At 50.1% G+C, this 15,420-nt stretch overlaps 3 protein-coding genes across 3 annotated transcripts, besides 2 other annotated features; 2 read left to right on the top strand and 1 right to left on the bottom strand.

Moving 5' to 3' along the window:
- Positions 1–3,296: 3,296 nt before the first annotated feature.
- AAFC00_005116 (uncharacterized protein) lies at positions 3,297–5,161 on the top strand (the record flags this gene model as incomplete). Its single annotated transcript, XM_069344858.1, has 2 exons — positions 3,297–4,304; positions 4,355–5,161. 2 exons carry the CDS (start codon positions 3,297–3,299, stop codon positions 5,159–5,161), a joined length of 1,815 nt encoding a protein of 604 aa, XP_069202682.1.
- A 2,823-nt stretch (positions 5,162–7,984) lies between these two features.
- Positions 7,985–9,456, top strand: AAFC00_005115 (uncharacterized protein; the record flags this gene model as incomplete). Its single annotated transcript, XM_069348599.1, has 3 exons — positions 7,985–8,146; positions 8,200–8,231; positions 8,280–9,456. 3 exons carry the CDS (start codon positions 7,985–7,987, stop codon positions 9,454–9,456), a joined length of 1,371 nt encoding a protein of 456 aa, XP_069202681.1.
- Positions 9,457–10,124: 668 nt separating this feature from the next.
- Positions 10,125–10,171: a sequence feature (Short protein (AAFC00_005114, KAL1306408.1) was converted to a misc_feature.).
- A 62-nt stretch (positions 10,172–10,233) lies between these two features.
- Positions 10,234–10,270: a sequence feature (Short protein (AAFC00_005114, KAL1306408.1) was converted to a misc_feature.).
- Positions 10,271–11,963: 1,693 nt separating this feature from the next.
- On the bottom strand, positions 11,964–14,691 carry AAFC00_005113 (uncharacterized protein; the record flags this gene model as incomplete). Its single annotated transcript, XM_069344857.1, has 2 exons — positions 11,964–14,254; positions 14,313–14,691. The coding sequence occupies 2 exons, from the start codon at positions 14,689–14,691 to the stop codon at positions 11,964–11,966; spliced, it is 2,670 nt and encodes an 889-aa protein (XP_069202680.1).
- Between the last annotated feature and the right edge of the window lie 729 nt (positions 14,692–15,420).

The following is a 15,420-nucleotide window of genomic DNA, read 5'->3' as shown; positions in this document are numbered from 1 at the left end:
ATGGGATATATATATCTCATCTTGGCAATCATAGAGTCCGCCGAAGTTTGCTCCATCATATTGTTCCACAAGGATTCACTCATGTTTGATATCAAACTCTTTCCTGTTGTACGAGTGCGCTCGGTACATGTATAGCTGACAGACGGGTACTATGTTACACGCAGAGGCATTCTGCATCTTTAGTTTGAGAGAGGTTTGAGAGAGCAAACGAGTACACGAGAGATCCTAAGTGATGGACGGGTGCTTCAGATGAGTGACGTCGTGACCCAGGTAGTGGGCATAGTAACGGTACCTTTCATTCTAAACAGCAAGAATAGAAACGTAAGATTCTGAATATTCGATATAGCATTATAACAGATTTGCTTTTGAGATAGTGGTTTCTTCTGAAGTCACCCTAAGAGTGAAAAGATATAATAGATCAATTCAAACAAAATATTCACACTTCTTTCCGTGATTCACACCCTAGTCCCACGGTTGAACACGATTGATAAACAATCCGCTTGAGATCAGGCTCCCATGCCCTAGGTCACCCCGTGCCTAGACAAGAATATTGACAAAGCTCCATCTCCAGTCCTTCAACTACTAGCAGAGGTCGAAGTTGGGATCCAAACACCGTACGCCCAGAAAAAGCATCGTACCCGTAGACTTTTCAGTCCAGAAAACCACCACCTGTCTTGCTTGCCGCCTCACTCATCCCGGCTCATGTATAAGTTGCGACATCCGACAACCTCGTCCTTCTCGGGCGGTCCCTGTGTCGCGTGTGCTGGTCTTGACCTCTACCACGTGGTGCGAGAGATCTGATCCGGTCTGTCCTGCGGCTTGGTGTCCCTGTAGGCTGGCCGTGGCCACTTTGGGGGTTCTCTTCATATATCTGCCTCAAAGAAGTCTGTCGTCTCTGCTGGGCTGTGGATCCAGCAGGACGTGGCAATGATCGAAGACTGGCCATCTAGGAGGTGTTGTCAATGGCATATGACACGGTTGTCGTGGCATGGTACATGTAAGAGACATCAAGCAATGTCGACGCTTGAAGTGTCACGTTGACCTGTTGCGCAAAGGCCTAGAGACCTTCATTGAGGAATTCCTACAGCTCCTTACGTCTAATGGCTGCTTTAACCACAGGCATTATGCGCTGTAAGAGCTGATATAGTACTCAAGAGAAGTCAGTATCACAGTCAACAGTTTTCACACAAGCGTATACTTACCGTCAAGACAGACTCGTCATCTCCGGTTTGATCATTAGGGAGCCAAACATACATGACCAAAGCATGCTCGTGAGACAAGCCTATATCAATCAGTAAAGCGCCGAAACGATGCCAGACCTCAACACAACACATACATGCAATGACTCGACCTCCCATCCTCCCTACCCCAAGCACTCGACTCCAGTCTCTGCCATCGATCCTGACAATGGCCCAACCTTCTTCGCCTCTACCTTCCGCATCGCCTAACTCCTTCATCTTGGTACTAGGGTGCGTGGCTATATCTACTTGACCAGGATCCAGCTCGGGGTTTGTCAGTCCTGTCCAGGTAGAGCTGATGTTCATGGCGTCAGTCCTTAGACTCAGTCGTAAGCAGCCATGCATGTTCGCCGCCAGCTCTAACTTCGGCACTGAAGCAGCACTCCCACGAAACCCAGAGACTTGTGCCGCAGCTTTGGAAGTGGACAGGGCAAGCTTTGTGAAGCGATCGCATATACTTTTGAGTTGCAATAACGGAGGCAGGTATATCTGGACCTCGTGTTCACGACATCTTGGTTCGTGAAGGTCCGCGACATGTTGAGGTGCAAGTACACGAATGGGGATGTCTTGAGTGATGGTGGTTTCGCGATCAGGGCGATAGTCGGGGTTTAGGTCCTCTCCATGGTATTCATGATTGTCATCGTCAATAAGTAGCTCGCCGCCATTGCGGGACCCAGGAAATCCGCTGGAGTCTCCATCTCCGTCTGCAACGTAAGAGCTAGCTGGAGCTGCTGATGCTGCATGTGCGCCAGGGTTGATGGAAGTCGTAATAGTTAGTGAAAGTAATGGTACACCATTCTTTTTGGTCAGCCTGATGGATGCTGCGATAGCATTCTGGGCCGACTTCAAGGCTCTATGTAATGTCTGCAGAGGGACCTCAAGATTGATCGTGTTGGCTTCGGCTGCGGATTGAATCGTGTAAGTTTCGAATATTGCATCCTGTGATGTCAGTCAAGGACAACTGCGACACGAATGATGCATGTCCTCAAACCTTTTGCAGTACTCTGAGAAGCATGTCAATGTTCAGTCCGAAGTTAATGTGGATGGCTTGCGTACTTACGCCCACACTTGGCTACCTTGCTCGGGGACTATGGTGAAACGAACGTCGTTCTCGTCAAGTCGCAACCACGACACATTGCCCAGGGATGATAAAGAAGCCGTCAATTCTGATGTTATATTAGTTCCATGGAATGGAGCAGTTTAGGCGGATCAGGCGTACTTGTGAAGACGTGGATGTTTTGAATGCTTGCTCTAAATCGCATTGTGATGATACGCCACTGGACCTAGCACAAAACACAACTGTACGGTGCTACTGTGAGAGGCAATGTTGTGACATGAAGGTGAGACGGTAAGGTTAGAGGTGCTGTAGATGTCACGCTTATTTCTATCGATCACTAACGTGTAGCGGCAACCGAAACGAGGATGACAATTCTTGTATCACCGTACAGTTAAATATTTAGTGAGAATGATGCTTTTATGGTACATGTCCATACCATCTTACCTGAGGTACTGTACAAAGGCAGAAAGCCGAAGTCAGCATTACAGCACCGTAGTTTATAGAACTACTGTGTAATATCTGTACCGTACATGCAATATCTCCAATCCCTAATCGGGTTAAATGAGTCGTACAGTACAGTATGGCAATATTCAGGTCAAAGACGTGAGACATCATTAGCTTCCCAGCTCTTCATATTGCAATCCCCTCACATACTACAGCAGACTCCCCTACCAAGCCAGTACGTTGTGTCCTGTAGAATAATAATTCACAGTTTCTTGCTATAGCCAGACATCAATCGTCCACTACAGTACTGTTGAATGTCTCAACTCTGACCACTTGATCGGCGGTAAGCCAAACCCCTATACTGGATATGTGACCCCTAAACGCCGCATCTGGAAACAAAAGCGTGCTTTGTTTGGGCCTGTGACGACCATCGAATAATAATAATCCACGACCATCTAATCACGAGGCGGACGAAGGATGAGCATGTCTTTACTTTCTGGACAATCAAGACTATTCAATTAACCTGGTGCTTCGTACAAAACAACGCCACGCCACCAATGGCTGGTCGCAGCCTCGCGCCACCTCGTGACAGCCTCGAACTCGCATCCCTTGCCTCGTCGCAACACAGCGCCCGCTCTTCTGTAGATTCGTCTTCTTCTGGCGCTCCCTCATCCCGAAGGCTTTCCTTCTCTGACGATGCCGACGACGATCTTGGCGGTGAGCGCGGTTTGACCAGTGGCCGCCCGACCAACCGCCATGCACGATCATATTCTGTCTCCTCGGCCTTCGACTTCGCTCCTGCTTTGTTTCCACTATCGACATCTGGAGCTGGATATACAGCGATAGGAGCGCCAGCAGCGAATGGATTAGGCGCGGAGCAGGGCAGTCTGGAAAAGCACAAGAGTCTGACATTGTGGAAGGGAGGGCTGTCACTCGTCGTCGGCTTGATCATTGGATCCGGCATCTTCTCGTCGCCAGCTCAAGTCAACATTAATGCTGGAGCTCCGGGTGCTGCTCTTCTCATCTGGTTTATTGCTGGACTCTTGGCCTGGACAGGGGCGGCAAGCTATGCTGAGCTTGGAGGAGCCATTCCCCTCAATGGCGGGCCGCAAGTGTATCTGAGTAAGATATATGGTGAATGGGCTGGCTTTCTGTTCACTTGGTGTGCAGTTGTCGTCCTCAAGCCTGGCTCAGCTGCCATCATCGCCCTCATATTCGGTGAATATTTCGTGAGGGCAATCATCGGGGCAGACGCAGTAGATGCCAGTGTCTGGATCAACAAAGCCGTAGCTGTCTTTGGCCTCGTCCTTGTCACTTTCTTAAATTGCCTCTCCACCAAGGTTGGTACTCGGAGCACCGACGTCTTTGTAGTGCTGAAGTTCGTTGCCTTGGCCGGTGTGACTATCACTGGTATCATCGTGGCCATCACCGGCTGGCATTATCATGACTCACCTCCTGCAAATTGGAAGTCGCCGGGTTACTGGACCGATGGCACCAAAACCGACCCGAGTAGCTGGGCTGTCGCCCTGTATGCTGGACTGTGGGCCTACGACGGATGGGACAATGTAAGTCGTATCATACTTAGAATCTACCATGGATCGCTGACTATCGGTAGGTGAATTATGTGACTGGCGAGTTCGTAAATCCGAAGCGAGACCTGCCTCGCACCATCCACACCTCACTTGCTCTTGTTGTCTTGTCGTACCTTCTTGCCAATGTAGCTTACTTCTTTGTCCTCCCACTGGCAACGATCAACTCCTCCAACACTGTCGCCGTGGCTTTCGGACATGCTGTTCTTGGGCCCATCGGTTCTTTTCTCCTGGCGCTCGTCGTTTGCGGATCTTGTTTCGGAAGTCTCAACGCTACTGCATTCACTTCTGGACGTCTTGTCTATGCCGCCGGAAAGGAAGGATTTCTTCCTGCTTTCTTCGGCCGACTTGGGTTTAGCAAAGATACTGCAGCGAGACTGCCGATGCGCCCTTCTCGCCACTCACGATGGATGAGACTGATTGCCGACGATGCGGGATTCTTCTACACTCCAGCTTACGCAATGATACTCAATGCTGGCATGACCATGATCTATGTCATCATCGGCGACTTTACTACTTTGACGACATTCTATGGAGTGGCAGGTTACACCTTCTATTTCTTCACAGTCCTTGGCCTCATCGTACTGAGAGTCAAGGAACCGGATCTGGAGAGACCCTATAGATGCTGGATTACGACGCCCGTCATCTTCTGCTGTGTGAGCCTCTTCCTGTTGAGCAGAGCTGTCTTTGCGCAACCACTTCAGACTTTGATCGTGGTTGCCTTCATTGTTGCTGGAGTGCCGCTTTACTTCTGGCGTATGAGAGGTCGAAATGGTCAGATGAGAGAAGCCTTGGACTGGAAATTCTGGAAGCGATGGGGCAGGCATTCATGAGCAATGCTCCAAATTCAACATCCATCTTCGTAAGGCTCTTTCGATATATCACTTTGTTGTGCCGTTGCTTCTTTATATGCTGCATGAAGGATCAAAACTTAGGGAACTCACATCGCTGCTTGACCACCAGCAGCATACTCAAGCTTGCTACATAATATCGAGGCATGAACGACAAGTATGCTACACTCTGGTAAGTATATACATGAAGCGACAGCTTCTTACGACGTAAGTGTGCAATCAGGCCTCCTTTCACTGAGGGTATCAACTCAGTAGATGCAAAGCGTTTCTTCTCCTTTCCCCATCTGTCTATGCGCCATCCTCGTTGAACCCTTCCAAAAACATGTCCATGCGCCGGCTAGCGCGATAGCGCCATCGGCTAGTAGTATCGCTGTCTCACAGCCAGCCATGTAGTTGGCATCTGAGAGGCAATATTTGTTGTGCCATCCAGCCTCCAGAGATAGCCGCATCATCACTTCTTCCTATCCACTGCTATTGGGATCCTGGCTCTTTTTCCACGCTCTATAGGAGTCTTTGTCTTGATTTCCTACATTTCCAGAACACCAGCATAAGCTATACATCTCTATCCTTCTAGATCAGGTTCAATCCGAAGTCTCTATTGCCTTGTAGCCAATTATCAACTCACAACGCGTCTTTGCAATGGTACTTGCCCTCACGATCTCTGTCGTACGATGTTGTCTAAGCTAACAGTCTTGTAGGCGGAACTATCGCCTTTTGATGATGAGTGGGATAACCAGGTCGCTGCACCTACACAAGGCGCTGCTCAACGCGTTATCATACGTGTAACCTTCGTCACAATGAATTACGGAGGGTGGATTCCAGCTAATCAATCTATAGATGGAAGAATTGCCTCCAGAGATTGAGAATAAGATGAGCGCCATGGAACGCGTCTTCAGAATCTACGAGCTGCGCACTATGATTCTTTCGCAGCTTACCCTGAGCGAATTGTTCGGCATCCTCGGCGTAAACAAGTCCCTACAATGGCACATTCAGGAGCTTATCCCAGACCACTCCTGGCTCTTCCCTTACCAATACGACCTCACATCAAAACTTGGCCCAGCCAAACCACTTACAGGAGACTTCATAGGCACTCTCCAAGGTGAACTCATTCCTCAGACTGTCATTGACAAAATGGACGAGAAAGACCGCCCTGTCCCAATCATCGCGAGTGTTGCCCCTGAGGATGTGGCTCAGAATCTCTTCACCTCAGGCGGTGTTGCTCTCGAGATCAACTCCATGTTGAATGACTTCTTTCCCAGTTTCAAAGTCCCCAAGGGCTACATGTACGGAGACTTCAACAAGCTCTATGTCACCCGTGCCCCAATCCACGAAGCAGAGGTCAAAATGATGAAGACCAAAAAGGGTGTCGAGAAGATCCCCTTCAGCATTTGCGCCAACATCATGCTTTCCTCTAGGTTCGGTCTTCCTCCACCACCAAGAGACAACAAAGATGAATTCTCGTACGACACCACTGCCGCCAACCTGTACGCGAAACACCAGGGCGCGCCATGGGGCAAAATGTTCCTGACCCATCCACCCGTCAACACCGTGACCTACATCGCCTGCAGCGACGGAGGTCTCGACGAAGGCCACCCTTTCTATGGCGCCAAAATCCACGGCTCCGCCATGCACGGTCAGTTGACCAACAAAGACGGTGTCACTCTCGAGCAGCTGTACAGACTCTGTCGTCGCATCCGCGCGCCCCTTGCGCCCGGCATCACCAGAATCAAGTTCTTGCAGCTTCACTTTGGCGCCGTCGACTTCTCTAACCCAGAGGACTGCAAGGCCTTTGACAAGTACTGTGAGGAGGACGAGGCTAGCGAAGCCGAAGAGGATGACAGGTACGCTGATCTCAGGCGCGCCGATCAGCCTCGTGAAAGCCGCAACCGTGGTCAAGGCAACAACTCTGGTGAAGGCAACAACTCCGGTGAAGGCAACAAGTCTGGTCAAGGCGAGGGCTCCGGTCAAGGCGAGCAGCCCAGTGAAGGAAGAAACCCTGGTGAAGGTGAAAAGCCAGGTGAAGTCGACAAGCCAGACGACGGCGACACGCTCCATAAGGATGACGCCGCCGACCTCGTCGACTACCTGAGCTTGGAGTGAGCACAAGGTGCAAGGGTTCGTCTTTTGCCTGTAAGTACACTTCTCCTCCCAACTATCGACTTTCGCAAGACTGAAACTGACTGAATTGCATTGCAGCCGGGCTCTAGACGAGCCAAACACGGCACCTTCGCAGACTGACGTGGACATTTCACCTGTCACTCAGCTCTGGCTCACTCCCGCCTCACATCCTCTTCATGTTTTTACTTCTTCTCTTCATTCCGCTGTCATCATGTCTTCACCAATATGACGTCCCCACTGGCTGGGTGGCGCTCTGAGGTAGACTGATGATGGCTCAGATGAATTGAGTCCTCGTTGCGAGGCTTGATTCTTTAGTTACTCTGGGGCTAGTTCCCTCTTTACCACCTCCTTCTACTTCGATAGCAACGAAGCTTTGTTTTCTCAATATCGTATACTTTTTCTATGATGTGGATGCACGTGGTTGTTCATCGCCCATCAAAGACATAATTATATATTTCATGACGTCACGCTACAGGATGCACCCTCACTCTGCGGCCCACGTGTTCTATACCGCCATCCTGGTTGCTTGCACAGTGCAAATAACCTTACTCTTGAGGTTTACACGTAGAAATCGTAGGTTAATCAAGATAAAGCGGGGCATGGAGTTGTTCAAAGATACTCGTAAAGATATATAGTACAACGTTCGCCATGCATTTGATTCTCCTGGCTTGCAGATTGCATCCAACCATGGCTCGTACTTATCGCCTTATCGTTCTTGCATCCTGGGCAATTGGTACTATTGCTCAGAACATACCTTCGGGCGCATCTCCTTCCTATGTTGTATCATCTGCATTCACGTCAGCTTTCTCGTCGTATTGGACACGACCGAACCCCACTGCGGAACCAGAGGTTCCAGACTCATCAGCCATGGTTTGTTGAGAAAATTACTGACTTGATTGTAGCCAGTCGTTGTTGACCCTATCTTAAACATCACGTTCGTAGTACACATGTAGAGAAATAACAGCTCTTGTAACACTCACAGATTCCCGCGAAATCTCACTGATCCATTCACGATCCCCGAAAATGTTACCAGCGATCCTCTGTACTACCCGTCAGCTATCGCAAATCTCACCCGTGCTGGACAGCAAGCAGTCATTAGCAGTGCTGTATCTCAAATCGAAGCAATCATCGTTTCTTCTCAATTCCCAACCAATTGCTCGAGATGCATCGCTGGTCTCGGCATTGCGAAGCAAGCAGCTTTGCTTGCCCCTGAGATGGTACCTGAAGTGATGATCACTCTTTGCCAGCAATACAAGCTTCATTCCAATGCCACCTGCGAGGAAGAATTTAACGCCAACGCTTTTGGCGCAATTTGGACTCAAGTACTTGGTCTTGCAGATGTCTCAGGTTTGGACGGACAATACATATGCTCCACCTTCGGCGGTTCGACTTTCTGCCCTGCACCGCTGACCTCTCCGCTGAACACTACCGATCTGTTCCCCAAGCCCAAGCCTGACCATGCAAAGCAATGGACTGCCAATGGCAACCGCACTCGTGTTTTGCATTCATCCGACATACATCTCGACCCGTGTTACGGAGCAGGTTCCGAGGCCAATTGTACGAGTTCATTATGCTGTAGATGGAACAACCCGAACACCGACATCTCTAGCGGACAGATCTCTCTTGCGAGCCCACTGTACGGAACATGGAAGTGTGATTCACCGTACGATCTAGTTCTTGGGAGCTTGCAGTCCATTGCGCCCATGACTGGGACGAGCGAGAATGATCTCCTTGGCTTTGCTCTATATACAGGAGACCTCGTTAGTCACGAGGGTCAAGACGAGCTGTCTAGGGCATACGTAGAATACGCGGAAACCTCTTTGTATGGACTGCTGAAACGATATCTTCATAACGTCCCGGTATTTCCAGCTCTTGGAAATCATGACACCAATCCAGAAGCTATCGACGCACCACATAGCCTACCCGGTAATCTATCTCAGCAGATGTCGTGGAACTTCGACCATGTGGCCAGTCTATGGCAACACGAAGGATGGCTCAATGCTACAGCTGCATCTTATGCCAGAACACACTACGGGGAATATTCTGTGAAGACCAGTGCCGGACTGCGTATCATTGCTTTCAATACTGGCTTCTGGTACAAATCCAATTTCTTGAATTTCATCGATACCACAAAACTCGACAAGTCTGGACAGTTTTGAGTGGATGATCGAAGAGCTCCAAGCCGCTGAGGACTCCGGTGAACCTGTGTGGATCATAGGTCATGTTTTGAGTGGATGGGATGGTGTAAGATCAGATGTGCAGAGAGTCAAAGGCCATTACTAAAACTACGCTACAGACCAACCCTATGCCCAACCCTACCGATCTCTTCTATCAGATCGTTGACCGCTATGCACCACAGGTTGTCCGCAACGTCTTCTTCGGACATACTCACGAAGACTTCCTTTACATTTGGTATGCGAATAATGGCACCAACATATCTTCTGCGAATACATTGACTACCGCTTGGGTCGGCCCGTCGGTGACACCTCTTACCAATCTCAACAGCGGTTACCGGATGTATACAGTAGACCAAGGCGATTGGAACATCTACGATGCCTTTACCTTCTATGCAGACGTGAACTCTTTTCCTAATTTGACATCAGTAGGACCGACTTGGCGTATCGAATATAACACTCGCGAAACGCACGCCAGCTCTATCGATTGGCCTGAGACGGCCCCTCTGAACGCGACATTCTGGCATCTGGTCTCAGAGCAGATTGAGTAAAACACGACTCTAGCATCGACATTTAATACTCTTCAGGGAAAGAGCAGCATCAAAAGTCCTAACTGCACAACCCTTGCATGCCAACAGGCTAAGGCATGTTATATGCGAAGTGCAAGTGTTGCACTTGCGCAAAAGAATTGTATCACCGGGTGAGTGTACATGTAACATTTCCGAAGTGGAGGCCTTGGTTGACAACAAATCCTTCTTCTAGCTATGGAAGTGTGCAGAGTGCCTTCAAGATCACTTGATCGCAAGCAAAGGAACCATGATCAGTAAGATCGGTCGCGGAAGTTTACCTCTTCTCGAATGCCAAGCCAATTTTACAGTATTGTCTGTTCTGCTTGGAAGCACCAGCCATAAGGTAGAGAAACCATACCAACCTCGATTGGGATTCTCCGAAGAGAATCGGAAGAGGTCAAGTAAGCTGTCAAAGCTTGACTTTATTATGTTCTTTAGCAACCTGCTTAAACAAAGTCAAGTCCCCAGATGGACACTGTACTGCTCACAGTGCCCGTACTGCATCACGTAGCCGAACCGTCCACCATGCGATCTATGGCGCGTACTCCACTGTACAATGTCCCCAGTCAAAGGTATTTCTCCGCTCCACACCGTGTTCTAGCGAAGAATGGGGAACGGCCCTCGGAGTCGGTACCTGAGTCTACTGCGAATCTGCAACCTTAGCTATAATAGGTGAACTGTACCTGACCCTGCCTGTAGCCGGTAGAAAACTCGGCAAATGTTTTTGATAATCTCCATACCACGCCATGACAAAGAGAAAATCTCTCTACTGATCGCCAAACATGAACCCTTCCGCGCAAACTACAGCACCCACGACACCTCCACAGTAACAAGAAAAGAGAGCAGCGATCGGCCCATCCAGCCACGACGATCTCGCATAATCTCAGTATATCTCAAACACCATGTAGCCACCAATGCATAACTCACTCAAGCACAAACCCGCCCGCCTTGGGTTTTCTTGTCAAAGACACAAGACACGAAGACATCCACAACCAAGACATGTCCGCGCGCTCGCGCCCGCTCGATGCCCGCTTATCCGCTCCCGCAGACAAACAAAGGCTGATACTTCCTGTGCAGCAAACCTAAGGTCAGACAAGGTACAGGTACCTTAAGCATGCCCAAGCCCGGCTGGGCGCACACGCAAGCCTCCGGCGGGAAAGGCGTAAGTGGCGCATCGCAAACCGCATTAAAGTTTCTGTGTTTCAACACCCTTTCAGTCGCTTGACTCGTCACGTAAACGTCTACTCGTAGCCTTTTCCAATCGTGCAAGCGAGATATACTGGTGATGGATATGAGGCTTTGAGTCTGAAGAGTAGATGGGTGGGTGGGCGTGTGTAGCTCGTAGACTGTGGGACTTGAGATCAGTAAAAGTGGGGAGGAAAGCGAGAAGGTGGAGGTTAATATCTTGTGCTATGGGGATATTGTATATCAATTGTGGGTTCGAGGCGGGGGCATGGGTGGATGGGGAGGATAGTTGCCAATTTACGCCGCGTGTCGGGGTGGTGGAAGTGCATGTCTTCATAGCTGGATTCTGATATGGTACCTAGATGCGGTCTTTGAGCGAAGGCTCCCATGTAGGTGTTGTTAGATAGTACTTTTGTCACACAGATGTATTATACGGGTGTGGAAGTCGTGTGTATTGTAGGAGAAAAGGAGGAAGAAAATATTGTAATGTTGTATGCACACGAAGAGGTGAGAACAGGGTTGCCCTCCAACCATAGTGGGATGGAAGGAAAAAAAAGCATGGTTCGGAATAAATTTCAATGCGTAAAATTTCTATATACCAAAGTCTATCTTTACTGTACATTATGTAGAGCCAATGATTATTACAACCGGGTTTCGTAAAAATCATAATCGTGTAGAAAATTACAGATAATCCTGCTTCATTGCCAAAGCAGACTCTCCGTGACTACCAACTCCAGCCTAGAACTTAAGCGAAAGAGGAAGATTCCTCGAGCTTGCACCGACGTAGATAGTCTTGGTGTAGTTGGACACGTACCAGTTCTGTTGCGTGGGGCTCCAGTTCATGATGTCGCGTCTCAGGATGTCGAAGCTGGCAGTGGCGGTCTGGTTGGGCTGAATGAGCACCTTCTCGAAACCACGGAGCGCAAGAGGAGCATCGTAAGGTCCGCCGTGAGAGACGTAGAGCTGAGCAACCTCCTCACCGGCGACCTTGCCAACGTTCTTGATGTCGACAGTGACGGTTGCGATGACGTCCCAGAGCAGAGGGTTACCACCTGGAGCACCTCCAGCGGGAACAATGGCTTGGGATGAGTTGTCGTATGCGCCTGCAGGAAGAGGGACGTCCTTGCCGTAGTCGGTATCGGCAGATGAAGAGCTCAGGTTGGTGGAGTTGATCCATGGGTAGAGGTACATGGGAACTCTGGTGAAGTTGGCAGGGAAAACGTGTGCAGCAGGGTTCATGTCAATGGTACCGTAGGTGGGAGCAGAAGAGGTCTTGCCAGTGGCTGCGGTGTATTCGCTGACCTCGTGCTTGTTGATCTTGATGTTGGAATAAGTGTAGTTGGTATACGAGATTCCGTATCCGAACTCGTAAGTTGGAGTGATGTTGTGCTTGTCAAGTCCGCGGTAGTCGATGAAGATACCTTCCTTAAAGTTGGTCTGAGGACCACCGGTGCCAGCATTGGGCTTGTAGAGCACATCTGCTCCCCAATCCTCTCTGTTCTTCGCCATAGAAAAAGGCAGCTTACCGCTTGGGTTGACACGACCGTAGAGCACGTCGGCGATAGCGTTGCCTGATTGCTCTCCGGGGATACCGGCCCACAGGATTGCAGTGATGTTGTCGTGGTTCTTGTACTTGTCCATAAGCACAGCACCAACGGAGTGAATAATAACCACAGTGTTAGAGCTGTTTGCAGCCACGGCTTCGATAAGTGCGTCACCATTACCCCACAAGGTAAGGTTGTTGCGATCACCGTAGTTTCCGTCGACTACGATATATCCCTCGCCACTATCGGCGTTGACAAAGACGAGAGAGACGTCCGCTCTGCGAGCCAGAGGACCGACCTTGGCCAATGCGTAGTTGTCAGTGACAGCCTCGTATGCGCCTCCATTGGCAGCAACCTCGTTGGAAATAGCCATGTCAGGGGTGATCAGACTGGCAAAGTTGGAAGATCCAGAGCCCCAACCCATAGCAAGGGTACCGTTGTCACATTGACGATCAACGCAGGCGTTGTTGCCCTCTGGGTTAGCGATGGCATCGTAACCGAACACTGCAGTCAGTTTCTCGGAACCAGTCAAGGGCAAAGTGTTGTTGACGTTCTTGAGCAGCACGGTACTCTTGGCAGCGATCTCGCGGATCAATGGTGCGTGGCTGCCACGTACATCTACATGCTGGTTGACCTGCTTCCAAGCGCCGCCACCCACAAACCAGTGCTCCCAGTTGTAAGTATCGAGGGTCCAGGAGTTGAAGTTGATGTCAGTAGTCTTGTTGTCAAGGCCAACGTAGTACCATGCAGCAACGATTCTAGTGGTTGCGTCGTCGATTCTCCATTGGGGAATTGAACCGTTCAGTACAGCGATGGTCAGGTTAGAGCCGTAGTAACTTGCACCTGTGTTGGTGTTTTGACCTTCTGGGTCACCAGGCATGGTCATATCAAGACCTGCAAGCATGCTCTCACGACCAGAGTGGGTACCATACCAGTCAGAAATTACGAAACCCTGGAAGCCAAGCTCCTGCTTCAGGAGGTAGTTAAGAGTGTAGCTGTTCTGGCAAGCCTGAGAATTGTTGATCGAGTTGTACGAGCACATGACGGACGCGGCCCCGGCCTTGACACCGTTCGCGAAAGGCCACAAGTACATCTCGTGCATAGTGATGTCGTCCAAGTTGGCAGAAACAGACTCGGTGATGTTGAAGCCATAAGGCACAGCCTCGTATGCAAGACGGAAATGCTCTTGCTCGTAAGCCAGGAAGTGCTTGGCACTTGTCAAGATTCCATTGGACTGGATACCCTTGATACTGGTGGCAAAGAGCTCTCCAGTAAGGTATGGGTCAGGAGAGAATCCTTCCCAATTTCTACCTCCAGTGGGAGCGCGGCCAAGGGGGCCAGCGACAGGACCGAGCTGCATATCGACACCCTTGTCGCGGTGCTCCTCACCCATGGCCTTTCCACGAGCGTATGCTAGGCCACGATCCCATGCTGCCGCAGCGTTCACACCTGCAGGGAAGACACTGTTGAAATCGGTATCACGGACTGTTCACTGTTAGATTTGCGCGACTAAAAAGCAACTTATAGCATTTAGGAGACGCACCTCCAGTAGGACTGTCTTGGAGACAGAGAGCCTTGAAACCAAGACGAGGGATACTGCCAGTTTGACCAACACATGAGTCTAACTCCCAGCCAGTTCCTGTAGTGAGGTTGACCTTTTCTTCCAGAGTCAATTGGCTGACAAAGGCTCTCGCCTTCTCATAAGCATCTGCCCAATCATCCAAGCCTTCGCCCCAAGGACTAGGATACTTGGGAGGACTAGTCTGGTTGGTCTTGCTACCAGCAATGGTCACTGGGTTCTCACTTTCACGTCCGGGATAGACGGTCTCTGGGAACAGAGGGCCATCGATACGGGTATAGTTGGCACCTGCCACGGACAGACCCGCCGAAGCGAGCAACAAGGAAGAGACGATCGAAGGCATTTTGTGTACCGCCGAGGTAAATTGACCTGACTTGAACCAGCGGACAAGGCATTCTTATACAGAAGACCCTCACCACCAATGGCTTGTAACATCGTAAGTTCTGCGATCGTGCATGGAGGCCGATCACCTTTCGACCCACAATTCGTTGAATTCCCTGCGACAATCGTAACACATGACGTGGATTGCGAGGCAAGTGGAGATATGGTATGCACTGCAACATCTATGGGACGCTCCGATCAACATGGGGATTGCGGAGGTCAGGACGCATTGACTGGAGCCTCTTGGCCACATGGTCAGGGACCATGCCTAACGGAGTAACCTTCTGACCATACCATGCTCTATGTGCTATGACCTTGACTCAGGATCGAGACGAGTCCAACACTTTCCGCATAATCGCTTTCGGAGGACCGCAATCGCGGTATTTTCACCGCGTCATATGCTTTCGAACCACGGTTGCTCTGCCGCAAAACGGCTCTTGCCGAGATGGAGGACCATGAATGGTGCTAGAGGAACTGTAATGCCACAGGTACCGTTGCGGCAAGCGAGAAATGCTAATATCTACAATTCAAGTCCGTTCAGCGTTCCAGTCTGATTGGCGATACTAAATGTCCCTAGAATCATTTGTCTCAAGACGATTAAGAGTCCGCACATTGCCGACTCCCCGAGTGCAACCAGAGGAGGAGGTCAGATCACGCCGGCACGTGTGAGGTAACGATCACCAAAGTGCCC

This window comes from Neodothiora populina, assembly GCF_041146345.1.
Source record: "Neodothiora populina strain CPC 39397 chromosome Unknown canker_contig_5, whole genome shotgun sequence".
Taxonomy (NCBI): domain Eukaryota; kingdom Fungi; phylum Ascomycota; class Dothideomycetes; order Dothideales; family Dothioraceae; genus Neodothiora; species Neodothiora populina.
This window is presented reverse-complemented; position numbering and strand designations above follow the sequence as displayed.